This window comes from Herpailurus yagouaroundi, unplaced genomic scaffold (genome assembly GCF_014898765.1).
Source record: "Herpailurus yagouaroundi ecotype Mexico unplaced genomic scaffold, PumYag 159, whole genome shotgun sequence".
NCBI classification, from domain to species: domain Eukaryota; kingdom Metazoa; phylum Chordata; class Mammalia; order Carnivora; family Felidae; genus Herpailurus; species Herpailurus yagouaroundi.
In genome coordinates, this window is record NW_024412400.1 from 7,134,612 (window position 1) to 7,148,898 (window position 14,287).

The window sequence follows — 14,287 nt, forward strand, 5'->3', positions numbered from 1 at the left end:
CGGCGCGGCGGCCGCGGGGCCTCCCTGCGGACTCTGACCCCGCGCGGCCGCCGCGACCGCCCCGCGCCCTCGGCCCTCCGCCGCCCTCGCCCGTCCCCCTCCCGCGGTTTCCCGAAGTCGCCGACGCGCCCGGCCGGCGGAGCCGGGTCGCGAGGATCCCCACCTCGCCACGCGGCCCCCGTTCGCGGATGGGTAGACTGAGGCCCGGAGCGGCGCGGAGCGTCCGGGAGGCCGCCCGGGGACGGCGGCGGAGCCGAGGCCTCCTTCCAGGCCTAGACCCCAACCCTGCCTGAGCCAGTTGCTATCGTCCAATCTAAACGTCCTTCCTCTGCCCCCCCCCCCCCAGATGCGCCGGAAAAGTAAACTGTGACTGGAGACCAACCTGGGCCGGGAGGGGGAGGGGGAGGGGAGGAGGTAATCGGTGGGCGTGACCTTCACCTCGGCCCCGGGGCCAGAGACCCTGCAGAAGTACTGAGCCGGGGGTGGGGGGGGGGGGGGGGGTTGGTCCTGGATACAACTTCCCTCGCCCCCCACCCCGCGCCCCTCAATCCCATCCCTCCCCCCAAAAAAAAAAAAAAAAAAAGAAGAAGAAGAATTTCTTCTGAGCCAGACCCTAGCCACTTAACATGGCCCACTGCCTTCTCTGCTCCCGCCAAGGCCTTCCCTGACTAGGGGCCAACTCTCCCTGTATCACTGCACAGGGAAAAGTGTGTGCATGCCCCCGCAGCGAGTCCTGGCCGGGAGACCATCCTCTGCCCTTCTTCCCAACCTCAGTTAAACCTTACCCACCACCCGTGTCCCTTGAGCGTTTTTCTACCTTCACACCTTTGCTACAGGGCGTTCCTCCCGCCTGGAATGCCTTTCGGCCTTCTCGCCGCCGCTTACCAGAATCTCATCGCCTTTAAGGTCTCGGCTTGCACTGCCTCCTCCAGGGAGCCTTCGTGGGAGCTTGACCCTCCCCCTTTCCAGTCCCGCTCCCGCTGCATTCTGGGTTTTTCTCCGACTGTCCTAGATGAATGCTGTCTCTGACTAGCCCAGCCCTCGGGATTCCTTTCTACCTTCCTCCAGGTGGGGGGTGGGGGTGACCTCTCCTGCCCGGACGGCTCTGGGGTGGAGATGATGGCGAAGGCCCTTCTTGAGCCACAGGTGCTTATGTAGAGCGGGCCAGAAGGGGTCTACCTGCCCTGTACCTTTCCAGGGAAGAAAAATGGGAGGAAAGCAGGTTGAAGGAAGCTTCCTACAGCCCTCGTCCTTCCTGCATGCATTGAGTGTGCGCCTGTGTGCGCTAGGTATCTGGACCGCTGGCACCAAGCTTCCAGTGGCTTCCCAGTGTCCTCAAGAGGAAGTCGCAACTCTGTGGGGCCTACAAAGGCCAGATAACCTGGCCCGTGCCCACCTTTGCAGCCTGGCCTCTCTCTCTTCGTGGTCCCACCCCCCACTCCCTTCCCTGCTCCTCCATTTCAGCATCTCTAATCTGTGTACGTGGCCTTTTACACATTCTACACGTGATATTGGTACGGATGCGTGTAGTTTTTTTTTTTTAATTTTTTTTTCAACGTTTATTTATTTTTGGGACAGAGAGAGACAGAGCATGAACGGGGGAGGGGCAGAGAGAGAGGGAGACACAGAATCGGAAACAGGCTCCAGGCTCTGAGCCATCAGCCCAGAGCCTGACGCGGGGCTCGAACTCCCGGACCGCGAGATCGTGACCTGGCTGAAGTCGGACGCTTAACCGACTGCGCCACCCAGGCGCCCCGGGATGCGTGTGGTTTTAATTTACACAGGAGGTATTCTGTTCTAAGTCTCGTTAAGCTTCTCCCAGCCTTATCCCTGCGCTCCCACCCACACTCTGGATAATCACTCCAGCCCAGGTTGTCAGTGATCAGTTTTTGGTCTGTGTCCTCCTCATCCTGATTCAGACTTCCAAAGATGCTCCTCTCCAGCCTGCCCTTTACCTTGCACTCAGTTGTGTTTCACTTGTGGGTTTCCTTGTGTTTTCTAGGATTCGTGGGAGGGCAGGGGCTGTGTCTCACTCTCCTCAGTGCTCGGTGCTCGGTGCTCGGTAAGAACCAGCTGAATAAATTAAGTTTACCTAGTAAACGTGCACTTGGCGCTCCAGGGGAGTGCTGGGCTGGAAGTGGAGACAGAAGGGTCATCAGCATACAGCGGTGTAAGGAAGCCATGGGTGTGGCTGAGACAGCTCAGGAGGGAGTTTAAAGGCTACAGAGCTGGGTGTCAGTTGTTAGAGGTGACTCAGCCCTTAGGGTATGATGGCAGGTGGCCACCCACCCACCACCACCCCCTCAGACAGTCAGCCCTGTCCTCCCTGTGGCTGCTGGTTGCAGACCTTTTTGGTTCCAAAGAATCCTTTTTTCCACTGCCGCCTCCTTCCTGCCTCTAATCCCTTCCCTGGTCAGGTCCCCAGGCAAAAAGGGGGTTTCTATGATGACCTACAGTGGAGTGGAGTTCTAGTTTCTCTCTCTCTCTCTCTCTCTCTCTCTCTCTCTCTCTCTCTCTTTCTCTCCCTCTCTCTCTTAACTTCAGTCTTCCAACTTGTAAAATGGAGGCATTGGACCAGAGAACTGCACCAGCTTCAACATTCCTTGAGTTAATTTTCTAGAAGACGCTCCATGCTGATCAACTGGGCAGGATTGAACACTGGAGTTAATAGGGGGTCTCTCAGGCTGCCCAGGTTTGCATCCTGCTGGGCTGTGTATTGGGGAAACCAGATGAGACAGAGGCCAGGGCAGGGAGTTGGCAAGGGCTGGAGTGGGGACTTAGAGCAGGGGACCCAGTGGGTAATGGGGCTTGGGGGGGGGGGTGGGCAGGAAAGGAAGAGAATAAGAGAAAATATAGGAAAACAAAAATAATCCAATAAGTGATGTGTTTTCTCCAGCAAAGTGTCTCCCTGTCCTGGGATGGGCTCTCCAGATGTTCCCCAGATGTTGTTGGTGATGGGAAACATCTCCCTCTGGGATCCCAACTAAGCTCTTCCTGTTCACGGGGAAGTGCAGGGTCTGTTCCAAGGCAAGGAGGGTGGGGTCTGGAGCAAATCGTCTGTGACTGTGGCACATACATAGGCAGAAACACACCCACACATCCTCGGGGAATTTCTGAATACTTAACAACTGAGTCCAAAAATTTTCTCAAACATTCAGCATCCCTGGACCACCCATTTTAGGTAAATAAAAAAATTATTACTAGTTTTAAATACATATTTTTCAAAGTTAGAAAGGAATGGTCCCATCAGAAAAATTAAAAAAAGAATAATGCCAAGATCTGTCATGAATGAGGCAGACCTATCATGCATTTGGGGTGGGAGGGTGAATTTATGCAATGACTTTGGAAAATCGTGTGGCAGTAAAATCGTGTGGTAGGAAAATCGGCTGAGCATAGGTAAGGTCTACAATCCTCCAACTCCATTTCTCAGTGTGTACCCAGGAGGGAAACAAAGTGCTTATGTCCACCAAAAGACGCTTACAAAAATTGTATAGCAACTTTATCCCTAACAACCTAGAACTGGAAACAAACCCAGATGTCCAATGGATGAATGGAAACAAACTGTGATTTATCTTGCAATGGAATGTTACACAGCAATGAAAAAGAACAAACGCTCGCCCCATGAGAAGACAGGGTGAGTCTTTCAAATATTATATTGACTGAAAGAAGCCAAGCACAAAAGAGCAATAACTATAATTCCATTTATTTCTATGACGTTTAAGCAGTAGAACTAAACAGGGATAGAGAACATTGCTGTAGAGGGTATTGATGGGGAAGGGCCATAAGGGAGGCTTCTGCAGGGGCGCCTGGGTGGCTCAGTCGGTTGGTTAAGTGTCGACTTCGGCTCAGGTCATGATCTCACAGTTCACGGGTTCAAGCCCCACGTCGGGCTCCGCGCTGACAGTGCAGAGCCTGCTTGGGATTCTGTCTCTCCGTCTCTCTCTCTGCCCCTCCCCCACTTGCACTCACGCGCGCTCTCTCTCTCTTTAAAATAAATGAACTTTGAAAAAAAAGAGAGAGGCATCTAGGATGCTGGAGATGTTCTGTATCCTGATCTGGGCCCTGGTTGGACAGGTACATACATATGTAAAAACTCAACTTCTACACTTCAGATTTGTTCACTTCACTGTTTTAAGTGGGGGGTGCAACGATTGTGAAAAGGATGCCCTTGTTCTCAGCCCTCCACCAGGAAGTCAGTCTGCCTCCTGACCAGTGAGGGATACCTGGGGCCCTCAGGTCAGGTTCAGCTGTTTAGATTTCTTAGACGGGTAAGAATTTTCCTCTACCTTGATTCTCAGGTGCAAGGAGCTTCGTGTCGTTTGGCTTCTAAGAGTTTCATAGTATTCGGTCTTGTGTTTAGGGCTTTGATCCGCTTAGAGTTAGTTTTTATATATGGTGTGAGGTCCGAGTCTAACATCACCCTTTTGCATGTGAATATCCAGTTTTCCCAGCACCATATTTTGAAAAGATGTTATTTTTCAAAATCAAATCAAAGCAGCTGAGTCCCCAGGAGCACTTTCTACCTCCCTCCCTCGGCTGGGATACCCTCCAGTGTGCCACCCCAACGTCACCACCTCCAAGGCTTGTGTGAGGAATGGGGGTGCCTTTCCCTGTCCAGGGCGGCCTGGCTCTCTGATTGGCAATCCTTGTTGTCTGCTCACGGCTAACATGCTCCTTACCCTATGGATTTATGGAGAATAGGTGAGTTGGGGCGGGGTATGGGAGAAGTCTTTGTGAGGCAGGGAACAAGGACTAAAGTCCTATCTGCTTAGGTGGCTCAAACGTCCCTCTCTGGGCAGCTCACTCCATCACTTCCTCCTCTACGCAGTCCTAGGTTGGGGAGTCTTCTCCACCTTGCTTCATCCTCCTTCCCTCAGAGGAAGTCACCCCCCCAGGTCCCCATCCCTCTACCCACCCGAGTCCCCACAACAAGCTAAAGGGGTGGTGGCCCCCAGACCAGCAGCATCAGCATCACCCAAAACTTGTTAGAAATGCAGATTCTTGGGTTCTCCCCATACCCGCTAGGTCAGGAACTATAGCGTTGGGGCCCAGCAACCTGTCTCCCACAAGCCCTCCAGTGGTTCTGATGCACAAAGTGGATTTGGGACCCACTGTGCTAAGGCCTTGGGAAGCAAACCCAGGAAAGGTTTGCAAGTAAGGTCTTGAGCACTTGTTTGTCCAAACTGGAAGGTTTCTGAATGGAAATCTGCGGATTAAAAACCTGAGCGGTTGAGGGGCACCCGGGTGGCTCAGTCAGTTGGGTTGGTGGGATCGAGCCCTACATAGGGCTCCACGCAAGAGCCCGCATGGGATTCTCTCTCTCTCCCTCTCTCTGCCCCTCCCCGGCTCATGCTCTCTCTCCTCAAAATAAATAAATAAATATGAAAAACATTTTGAAAAAAAAAAAATCTGAGCAGCTGAATTCTGGGGCAAAGGATTTTGACAGATGTTACCAAATCACCCTCCCCCAAAGTTGCCCCAATTTCACTCTCAAGGGTACCCGAGTGAGCGTGTTTCCCAACACTCTCTCTGGCACTGGGCGTGATCAAACTTAGTGATCTCTGCCAATCTGATAGGGAAAACAAAGAAGATGCCTTACTGTTTTAATTAGCATTTCTCTAGTTATGAGTGAAGTTGAGACTTTTATAAGCCACTTGTGTTTCTCTCCAAACTGCTGGTTTATATTCATCACGTATTTCGTATACGGTTAAGTCTTTGAGGATTAAGGGGATGAGCCCTTTTGCCTGTCACTCATGATGTACTCATTCCTGCTTTGTTTTCTACCTTGGATTATAGTATGTTTTACCATAGAGAAGTGTAACATTTTTATAAAGTCAAATTTCTTAAGTACTTACATTAGGGATCCTATTGTGTTTCCTGTCCTAATATTATAAATTCACCTGTTCTTTCCTCTAGAGTTTTATGGTCTAGCTTAAAGATATAAATCCTTTATCCATTTGGAATTTATCTATTTATTTTTAAAAATGTTTTAACGTTTATTTATTTTTGAGAGACAGAGACAGTGTGAGAGCCTGGAAGGGGCAGAGAGAGAGGGAGACACAGAATCCGAAGCAGGCTCCAGGCTCCGAGCTGTCAGCACAGAGCCCGACGGCGGGCTTGAACTCACCAACGGTGAGATCACGACCTGAGTCAAAGTCTGACGCTTAACCGACTGAGCCACCCAGGTGCCCCTGTGATTTTCAATCATGCCCTTTATACGTAATTTTACTGGTCAGTTATGGTTTTGTTTGTTTTAAGCAAGGATAGATGTGGAATATCTGTCAAATATCTTTTTGGCATCTATTGAATTATTATATAGTCCTCCTGTGATCTATTAATGTGGTCTATTTTATTAGAGATTCCCTAGTATTATTGAACTATTTGCATTACTAGGATCAACTTACGTGGATATGATGAATGATTCATATGAGATATAGCTGATTTGCATTTGCAAGGATTTTAAGGGTTTTTTTGCCTCTCAAATTCAATCATGTTTAATTACTATTCAGATTCTCCACATTCCTTCTCACCATTTGTTTTCTTGATAGTTCATGAGCTGATGGGGTCGATTAAAATGTCTTCTTATACCTGCATTATCTGTGTATTGTTAGTCTTAACTGTCATATCTCATTCTTGATTTTGACGCTATGCTATTCGGTACATGGGGAATTCTAAAAACTAGACTCTTAATGTTGGATACTGCTCTCTCTCCTTTTGTCTCATTTAACGTTTTCATTTTTTTTTTTCAACGTTTATTTATTTTTGGGACAGAGAGAGACAGAGCATGAACGGGGGAGGGGCAGAGAGAGAGGGAGACACAGAATCAGAAACAGGCTTCAGGCTCCGAGCCATCAGCCCAGAGCCCGACGCGGGGCTCGAACTCACGGACCGCGAGATCATGACCTGGCTGAAGTCGGACGCTTAACCGACTGCGCCACCCAGGCGCCCCTAACGTTTTCATTTTCATTTAATCCTGACTGATGGTCATTGAAGCCTCAGCTCAGTATTTTCCTGTATAACTTAATTTATATTACATTTTTAAGTTTTCTAAGTTACTTTGGTACAGATGCCTCTCTTCTATACAACATACATTGGGAGATTGTTCTATGATTCGACGTGAGAATCTTTTTCCTATTATAAGGATGGGTTTATCCTATTTACATCTGTTGATGTAACTGACATATTAGTCTTAATTCTATCATCTTATCGCTGTTATGTTTTCTACTTTAATGCTTCCTCTGTTTTTTGTTTTACTATGTGTGCTTTTTTGTTTTCTTTGATATGCATGTGTGTGTGCCCATGTGTTTGTATTTTCGTCTGATGATTTGAAAGTTTATAGTCTGTTTCTAATTTGTCTAGTGGTTGCCTTTCTATTGATTTATTTCTCTGCCAAGAGAAGGAAAATCTTCAAATGTAGGGAAAGGGTCATATTCTCAAAGGCTGAGCCTTGGCACCACAGTTCTGTCTTCAAATTCTTGATATCTTATCCTCAACATGAAAAATGGTTGTAGTCTCGCCCTGAAGCCAAAGGTTCAGGGTAATCAAGATACTGAACAGGCGGCTGAGTCGCTGCGTGAGCTAGCCACGGACAGCCAGGAACCGCCCGTGCCACAAAGCGATGCTGTATGTCCCCTCCTATTTCAGAACCTCAAGTGGCTGTCTTTCCCCAACAAGCCGGCACACTTTGTCCGACGCTGTCTTTTACTTGCTGCCCATTTGTCTGTGCAGTATTTTAAGAGACACAGTCAGAGAGGCCGTGAATTGAGTGCCTGGACTCTTCCGGCTACTTGTTTTCACACATACCGAGGTCAGGAGCCAGCCTGTTGCCCGACAGCTGGCCTTTGTGAATGCGGTGGTCTGTGGCCGGTGATCTGATGCAAGCTGTGTGCGTGTGTGCGTGCGCGTGTGTGCGCGTGTTTTCTTTCAAATCTGTGGATTGATGCCGGTAGATCAGCCGGCCTACCGACAGATAAAGGCACGCTTGGAGTAGGATGATTTTAGGAAAGCTTGTTTACAAGGACTGTTTACCAACAGGTAGGTGTAGGAGCACCTCAGGGGATGTTGCAATCAGGTGGGAGCAGCTGTTACCACCCAGGGGCCCGAAGGGAACGGGGGATGGTCACCAGGAAGGAGAGAACTGAGTAGAGAGAACTGGCCCACCCCCACGCTAAGAGCACATCTAAGGCCGGGAGACTCACAGGCAGGCAGGGAACCAGGGGACCCAATGCCTTGATCTCATTCTCTAGCCTCTCCTTTTCCTGCTGGGGAAGCTGAGCCCACCTGGAAACCAGAAGCGCATTCAGCTCACCTGGCGAAGGGATTTTGTGGTAAATCGCGCAAAAAAGTCATCAGGTACACGTTTCCCTCACGTGTTTTCTGAAACTCTGTGGAGAGCTCACACCTCAGTGGTACACCCACCGGAAATGCCTTCAATGGCCAGGACTGGAGAATCCAAGCCACAATGGCTTTGAACACAGAGGAGTTTACAAGAAGGCTGGAAGGAGGCAGTCACTGACGTTCAATAACGTCAGTGCTGATGTCTCTAGAATTCTCTCAGACTTTACCTTGTGCTGGGTGCTTCATATGTGCAAGATGGCTGCCCCAGCACCAGGCATCATGACCATGGTTAAGTTGGGAAGGGGGGGGCGGCCCCTGGGAGGCTCAGTCGGTTAAACCTGGCACTCTGGATTTCGACTCTGAATCTCGGCTCAGGTCATGATCTCATGAACCCAACCATGAGATTGAGCCCCACATCTGGCTCTGCACAGACAGCACAGAGCCTGCTTGGTATTCTCTTTCTGCCCCTCCCCTGCTCATTCTCTCTCTCTCTCTCTCTCTCAAAAATGAATAAATAAACATAAAAAGGTTGGGAAGAGGGAGAAGAGGGGTACCAGCACGTATGCCCATTTTATTAAAAAACAAAAACCAAAACAACCTTTGCAGCCCCCAGGGTGGCTCAGTCGGTTAAGCATCCTACTCTTGATTTTGGCTCAGGTCATCATGATCTCACGGTTCCTAAGACTGAGTCCTGAGTTGGGCTCTGTGTTAACAGCATGGAGCCTGCTTGGGATTCTTTCTCCTTCTCTCTATGCCCCTCCACCCTCAAACCAAACAAACAAACAAACTAAACAAAACTTTCATAGATGTAGCCTCACCACACTTTCCATTATACTTCACTGGCCAGGACAGTGTTTCATGGTCCCCTATAGCAGCTGGGGAGGCTGGGAAAGTGGGAAATGGGCTGCCCGTGAGTGAGTGAGCCTACTTGTAATTAATTGCTGGAGATTGGAGACGTTGGTGCATGGACCAAAGTCAGGAATCTGCTATCAAGAAAGTAGGGGTGGAATACATTCTGGATCAACAATGAACAAGCCTCACCACAAGTGGTTTCAGTCAACAATAAAGCCCATTGTCTGCTAGCACTCACTCAGGACCGAAATTGCTCTCTCACACTATGCGCTATTGATAATTTTATGTGACATCCGGAAGTGTTGTTTGATCAAGTAATTTTGCCAAGAGCTTGCTCTGCTTTCCCCCAGTAGCCTATGACTCCATTTGCAAGCCGGGGTTTGAATTGTGTTGGTTTTCACTGCAAATTACACAACTTTAACGGTGCTTCTCTGTTGTTGTTTTTTTTTTTTTTTTAATTTTTTTTTTTCAACGTTTATTTATTTTTTGGGACAGAGAGAGACAGAGCATGAACGGGGGAGGGGCAGAGAGAGAGAGGGAGACACAGAATCGGAAACAGGCTCCAGGCTCTGAGCCATCAGCCCAGAGCCCGACGCGGGGCTCGAACTCACGGACCGCGAGATCGTGACCTGGCTGAAGACGGACGCTTAACCGACTGCGCCACCCAGGCGCCCCGCTTCTCTGGTTTTGATCTTTTCTCTGTCCTCGGTGACAAAATGCATAATTATCACGCACACATGATTATTCTACCCATATTCTGGAAAGGCTTGATTGGTTTTCTAACTAGCTTACAGGGCCTGATGTGAAGATGATGCAAAAGTCTCAGTGGGCCTCAGGCCGCTATTTGACAAAGTTTCATAATAGACGATGCCTCCGGGACCGGAGGAAATGCATTATCAGCTAACAAAATTCTATTTTCAGATCTCCATTCCCACGTCGGTCTTTCTGATTCACTTTTTTTTTTTTTTTTTTCCTACTCGTGTAAAATCATCTCCTTCTACACACTCACCTACCCTGGTATATATGCTCACATTTTATATTGTAGCATGTTACCATTTTCAGTACCACAGCTGTGCTTTAAGGAACCTCTTTTAAACTATGGATCCATTTTTATGACTGGGGGCCACACTGCCCCGCGATAGTGACAATAAAATGGAAATAGGGGAGATGGAAACAATAACACGAGAGCAGTTGAAAATACCTTAGCAAGTTGAACTACAGTTAATGGCCCCCTCTGTCTGCCACACACGAGCTGAGCTGAACTGGCCAACTAAGTTCTGGAGGCACAAGTGTACCCACAAAACCATGATAATGATCACAAGGTAATGGATTTCTATGGAAATCGTTGTGCACCTTATGAGATGTACATAAACAGAATTGCTTCTGTGTCTGCCAGATCCTGCCATGCCCCGCTTGTGTCCTGATGCTCAACCTGGGGCGTCTCTCCGGCCGCAGGACCACGCTCAGCTGGCACACAGGGCAGGCTGGTGGTGCCAGGGAGCCAGTGCCCCAGATGCAGCCCTTAAGCAGAGCGGGCCACGGTGAGGCTCTCTGGGGCGTGTTTTTTGCACACAACATCCCAGAGGCCCCAGGGGGACTGAGCCACACTTGCCCGCGGGGGCAAACACTCATCACCGCACCCCTTGTCGGTTTCCTTCCCCCTCCCCACCTCCCCTTCTCTCCACCTCTCCACTAGGATCACTGGGATCATTCCCAAGTGAAAAACTTCTACTCAAATCTTTGTCTCAGGGCCTGCTTCTGGGGGAAATGGGCCCAAGAAATATCATCCCTGCTGGCTATGAGATTCATGAACCCCACTTTAGGAAAGTCTTCTCCAGACGACTCTGCTGCTTTTACAAGTGACTGAGCTGGGGCACCTGATGAGCCTAGAGTCGGTCATTCTATGGTCACAGGCAGCCCATTTCCCTGTGTTGGAGGCAGTCCCAGTAAGAGGCCCCGATGTCCTTAGGGGTTGTCTTGGAAGGTCTGACCAGAACTCCTGACCCAGACGTGGCACACAGGGACCTCGAGTGATAAGGGAAAGGGCAGCTGAGGGGCTGGGTCTGGCCGGTCTGCACTTCCACGTCCCCTCCCAGCTTGTTGTCTGCCCCCACCGTTGAAATGGAGGTTCGTCTGAGTCTCTCTTTCCTGGGTCTTTCCTGAAAAAGTCCTCGCCAAATATCTCTCTCTCTCTCTCTCTCTCTCACACACACACACACACACACACACACACACACACACTTACTTCTCTCTGGGATCCTAGCTTTGTGGATTTCAAAGACACTATGAGATGGGATTCATGTCCCTAGCACAAGGGAAGAGATTTCTCTCGGCTTTTTTTTTTTTTTTTTTCTTAGAGAGGCTTGCAACCTTGTCAACCATTTCCAGAAGAAGAAATTGGATTCTAGCCCAACGTTATAAATAATATGATCATCTATTCCAAATGCCCAACCCACAGACCTTTTCTTATTTCCATCTGACAGACTGGGACATCTAAGGCCAAGACAGAAATTATATCATGAGCCCATGATCTGACTCCCAGACAGTGATTTGCCAACCCATCTTCAGAGCAGGCTTGTAAGGGAGTTTGTTTAGGCCATGAACTTACCCTCATGGTCACCCACAGCCCCAGGATGAGTAGAGGCTGTTGGGGTCGTGGTCCTGGCCTCCTGGCTGTGCCCTGCCCAGTCCCTCACCTCGTTTTCTATAGGACCAACAGGGTGTCATCCAGTGAAGTACAAATGTCCAGGGCCAGCTTCTGTAAGAAGAAATTCACTTCTATAACATTTACTGAACTCTGCAGCAAACAGGGCCCTAGGTTCACTTGGGGAGCAGTGAGGAAGAGGGATCTTAATGAATCCAAAGGATCCCTGTCCTCCTGCAGAGAGCTCATAGGCTAAGAAGTGGGATAATTCACTTACAAGAAACTAGAGTATCCTAAGGGCCACGATAATAACAGTCGTGATGGTTTAAAAACATGCCCATAAATTCTTTCACGCTCTTCTTATCAAAAGGAGGAATCTCATTCCTCTCCCCTTAAATATGGGCCAGCCTTAGTGACTTGCTTCTCATGAATACAATGTGGAAGAAGTGATACTGGGTGATTTCCAAGGTTAAGTTAGAAAAAAGTGATAGAGCTGCTCCCTGGCTGTTTCCTGGGACATTCACCCTCGAAACCCAGCCACCGTCTGGTCCGTGAGGAAGCCTGGATTACATGGAGAAGTCATTCGTGGGTGTTCTGATCAAGAGCCACAGCTAAGGGCCCTGGCAGCCAGCTTAAATGGCAGGTGTCTGAGAGAACATGGCTTCCGATGATCCCAGCCTTTACGCTTCTCCAGTTAGGGGTGATCTTTACTAAGTCCTGGCCGTGTTACAGATTCATGGGCAAAATAAATGTGTCTGAAGCCGCTACATTTTGCGGGTGGTTTGTTGTGCAGCAATAGAACACTGGAACTAAAGTAAAGCGTACTGCGTATTTTACTAGAAGCCAAATATTGCGCTAAACACGTTACAGAATTATAATCGCATTTAATCCTCCAGACGATTCCATTAGGTAGATACCATGGGATCTCCACACTGTGGCAAACTGAAGCTCAGAGTGATTATGTGACTTGTCTGAGTCATAGAGCTGGTAAGTGGCAGAGACGAGACCGGAGGCAATAGTGTGCTGGTTAATGTTTGACAATCAGTCGGGGGTGGGGAGGAACCATGATCTGCAGTGTTTGCCAACGTTCATGGTGTAAATTCTCCCACCGCGGCTGATTTCAAGCTACCGGCACTGCACACGAAGCTGGGAAGAGATGGGCACACGCCGGGCAGCAACCTTGACTGGAGGCTGCCGACACCGGGAACCATGTTCTGAGATAACAGAGATTGTAGTGAGCGATGGGCAGGGGAGTCTTCTTGTAGGTAGAGCTGTGGAAAAGTCCATTTGGGCAGTCATGCATGCTGTTTACCAAACTATGTGCCAGGCACTATTCTAGTCACCCCTCCCATAGACACCCCTCCAAGTGCTAGGAGAAGCTTCCTGAAGTTGGCCTGAGGCTCTTCAGGGCTGGTTCCACTGGGACCCTTAACTGGGTCCCTGTCCTCAGGATCTGCGATGGGAATCAGAATCAGTGCCCAATCCTGAAGTAATATCCACTCGGAGCTGATTCTGAACTGGGGCTGGGGGTGGGCAGGGGATGCTTCTAATCCTAAGGATTCTGTGCTGTGCCGGGAAGAACTACCTTATCCAAGCCCAGCTTCAGCAGAGAGAGAATGATGAGGCATCGCTCAGTTCCAAGATGACAACATCCAAGCTCGTGTGGTTCCTTCCAAGGCAGGGGATTTATTTATTTATTCGTTTATTTTTAACATACAAGATTGAAAATACTTAAAGCATGACATGTACAATTATTAAAAAGACACTAGAACAGGAAGGATTAAGTTCTCCTGAAGTCTTGGATTGTGCAGAGCGGGGTTAGGGCAAGTAACTGAGGGGACGACAGCACAAACAGAACACAATTCAAACACATTTCCGAGGTCACTGCTCCCAAAGGTGGTGGCTGGACTGACAGGGAGGGGATCCTTCCAATAACACCCTCCCAGACGCCAGGTCAGTTCTCTTCAAATCCCAAGGCTACCCCAAGACTATCTTCCAGCTTATTGGAAAACTGTGGATCTGCTCTTTGTGTATAATTATCTCTCTCCTGCCATGAGAGATTCTTTTAAAAAATAAAATAAAATTGTATTTTCTTCCCTTTGATAGAAGCCATACATGTACTTTGTTAAAAATATCCAAAATGGAAGAAAATAAAAAGCTGGGCCTCAGTGTCTCTGCCTACCTTGGGTCTCTACTAGAGGCACTATTAACAGGGCTTTTTCTTTTTGTCTTTTTCTAGAAGCAGTCTGTGTACATTATTCACACACACACACACACACACATCCCACACATATATACCCCCTCATTCTACTTGACCCATGGGGAGCATGTCCCAGCTCCTGGACTCTCTCCCTTCCTCTTTCTGGTGACACACTGGTGTCACTTGGCCAGGAGCATGGCCTTCTTGGTTCCCCTGTCTCAATCAATGTAGCTTTGGAGGGTCCTTTCCTGTTC

At 49.0% G+C, this 14,287-nt stretch overlaps 1 protein-coding gene across 1 annotated transcript in view; it reads right to left on the reverse strand.

Annotated features, from left to right (window-relative positions):
- CSRNP1 (cysteine and serine rich nuclear protein 1) overlaps positions 1-960 on the reverse strand; it is a 13,993-nt gene extending 13,033 nt beyond the window's left edge. The window contains exon 1 of the mRNA XM_040479839.1: positions 886-960. Coding sequence (XP_040335773.1) covers positions 886-896 — 11 coding nt within the window. The 5' untranslated portion in view covers positions 897-960. The remainder of the gene's footprint in view (positions 1-885) is intronic.
- Positions 961-14,287: the final 13,327 nt, after the last annotated feature.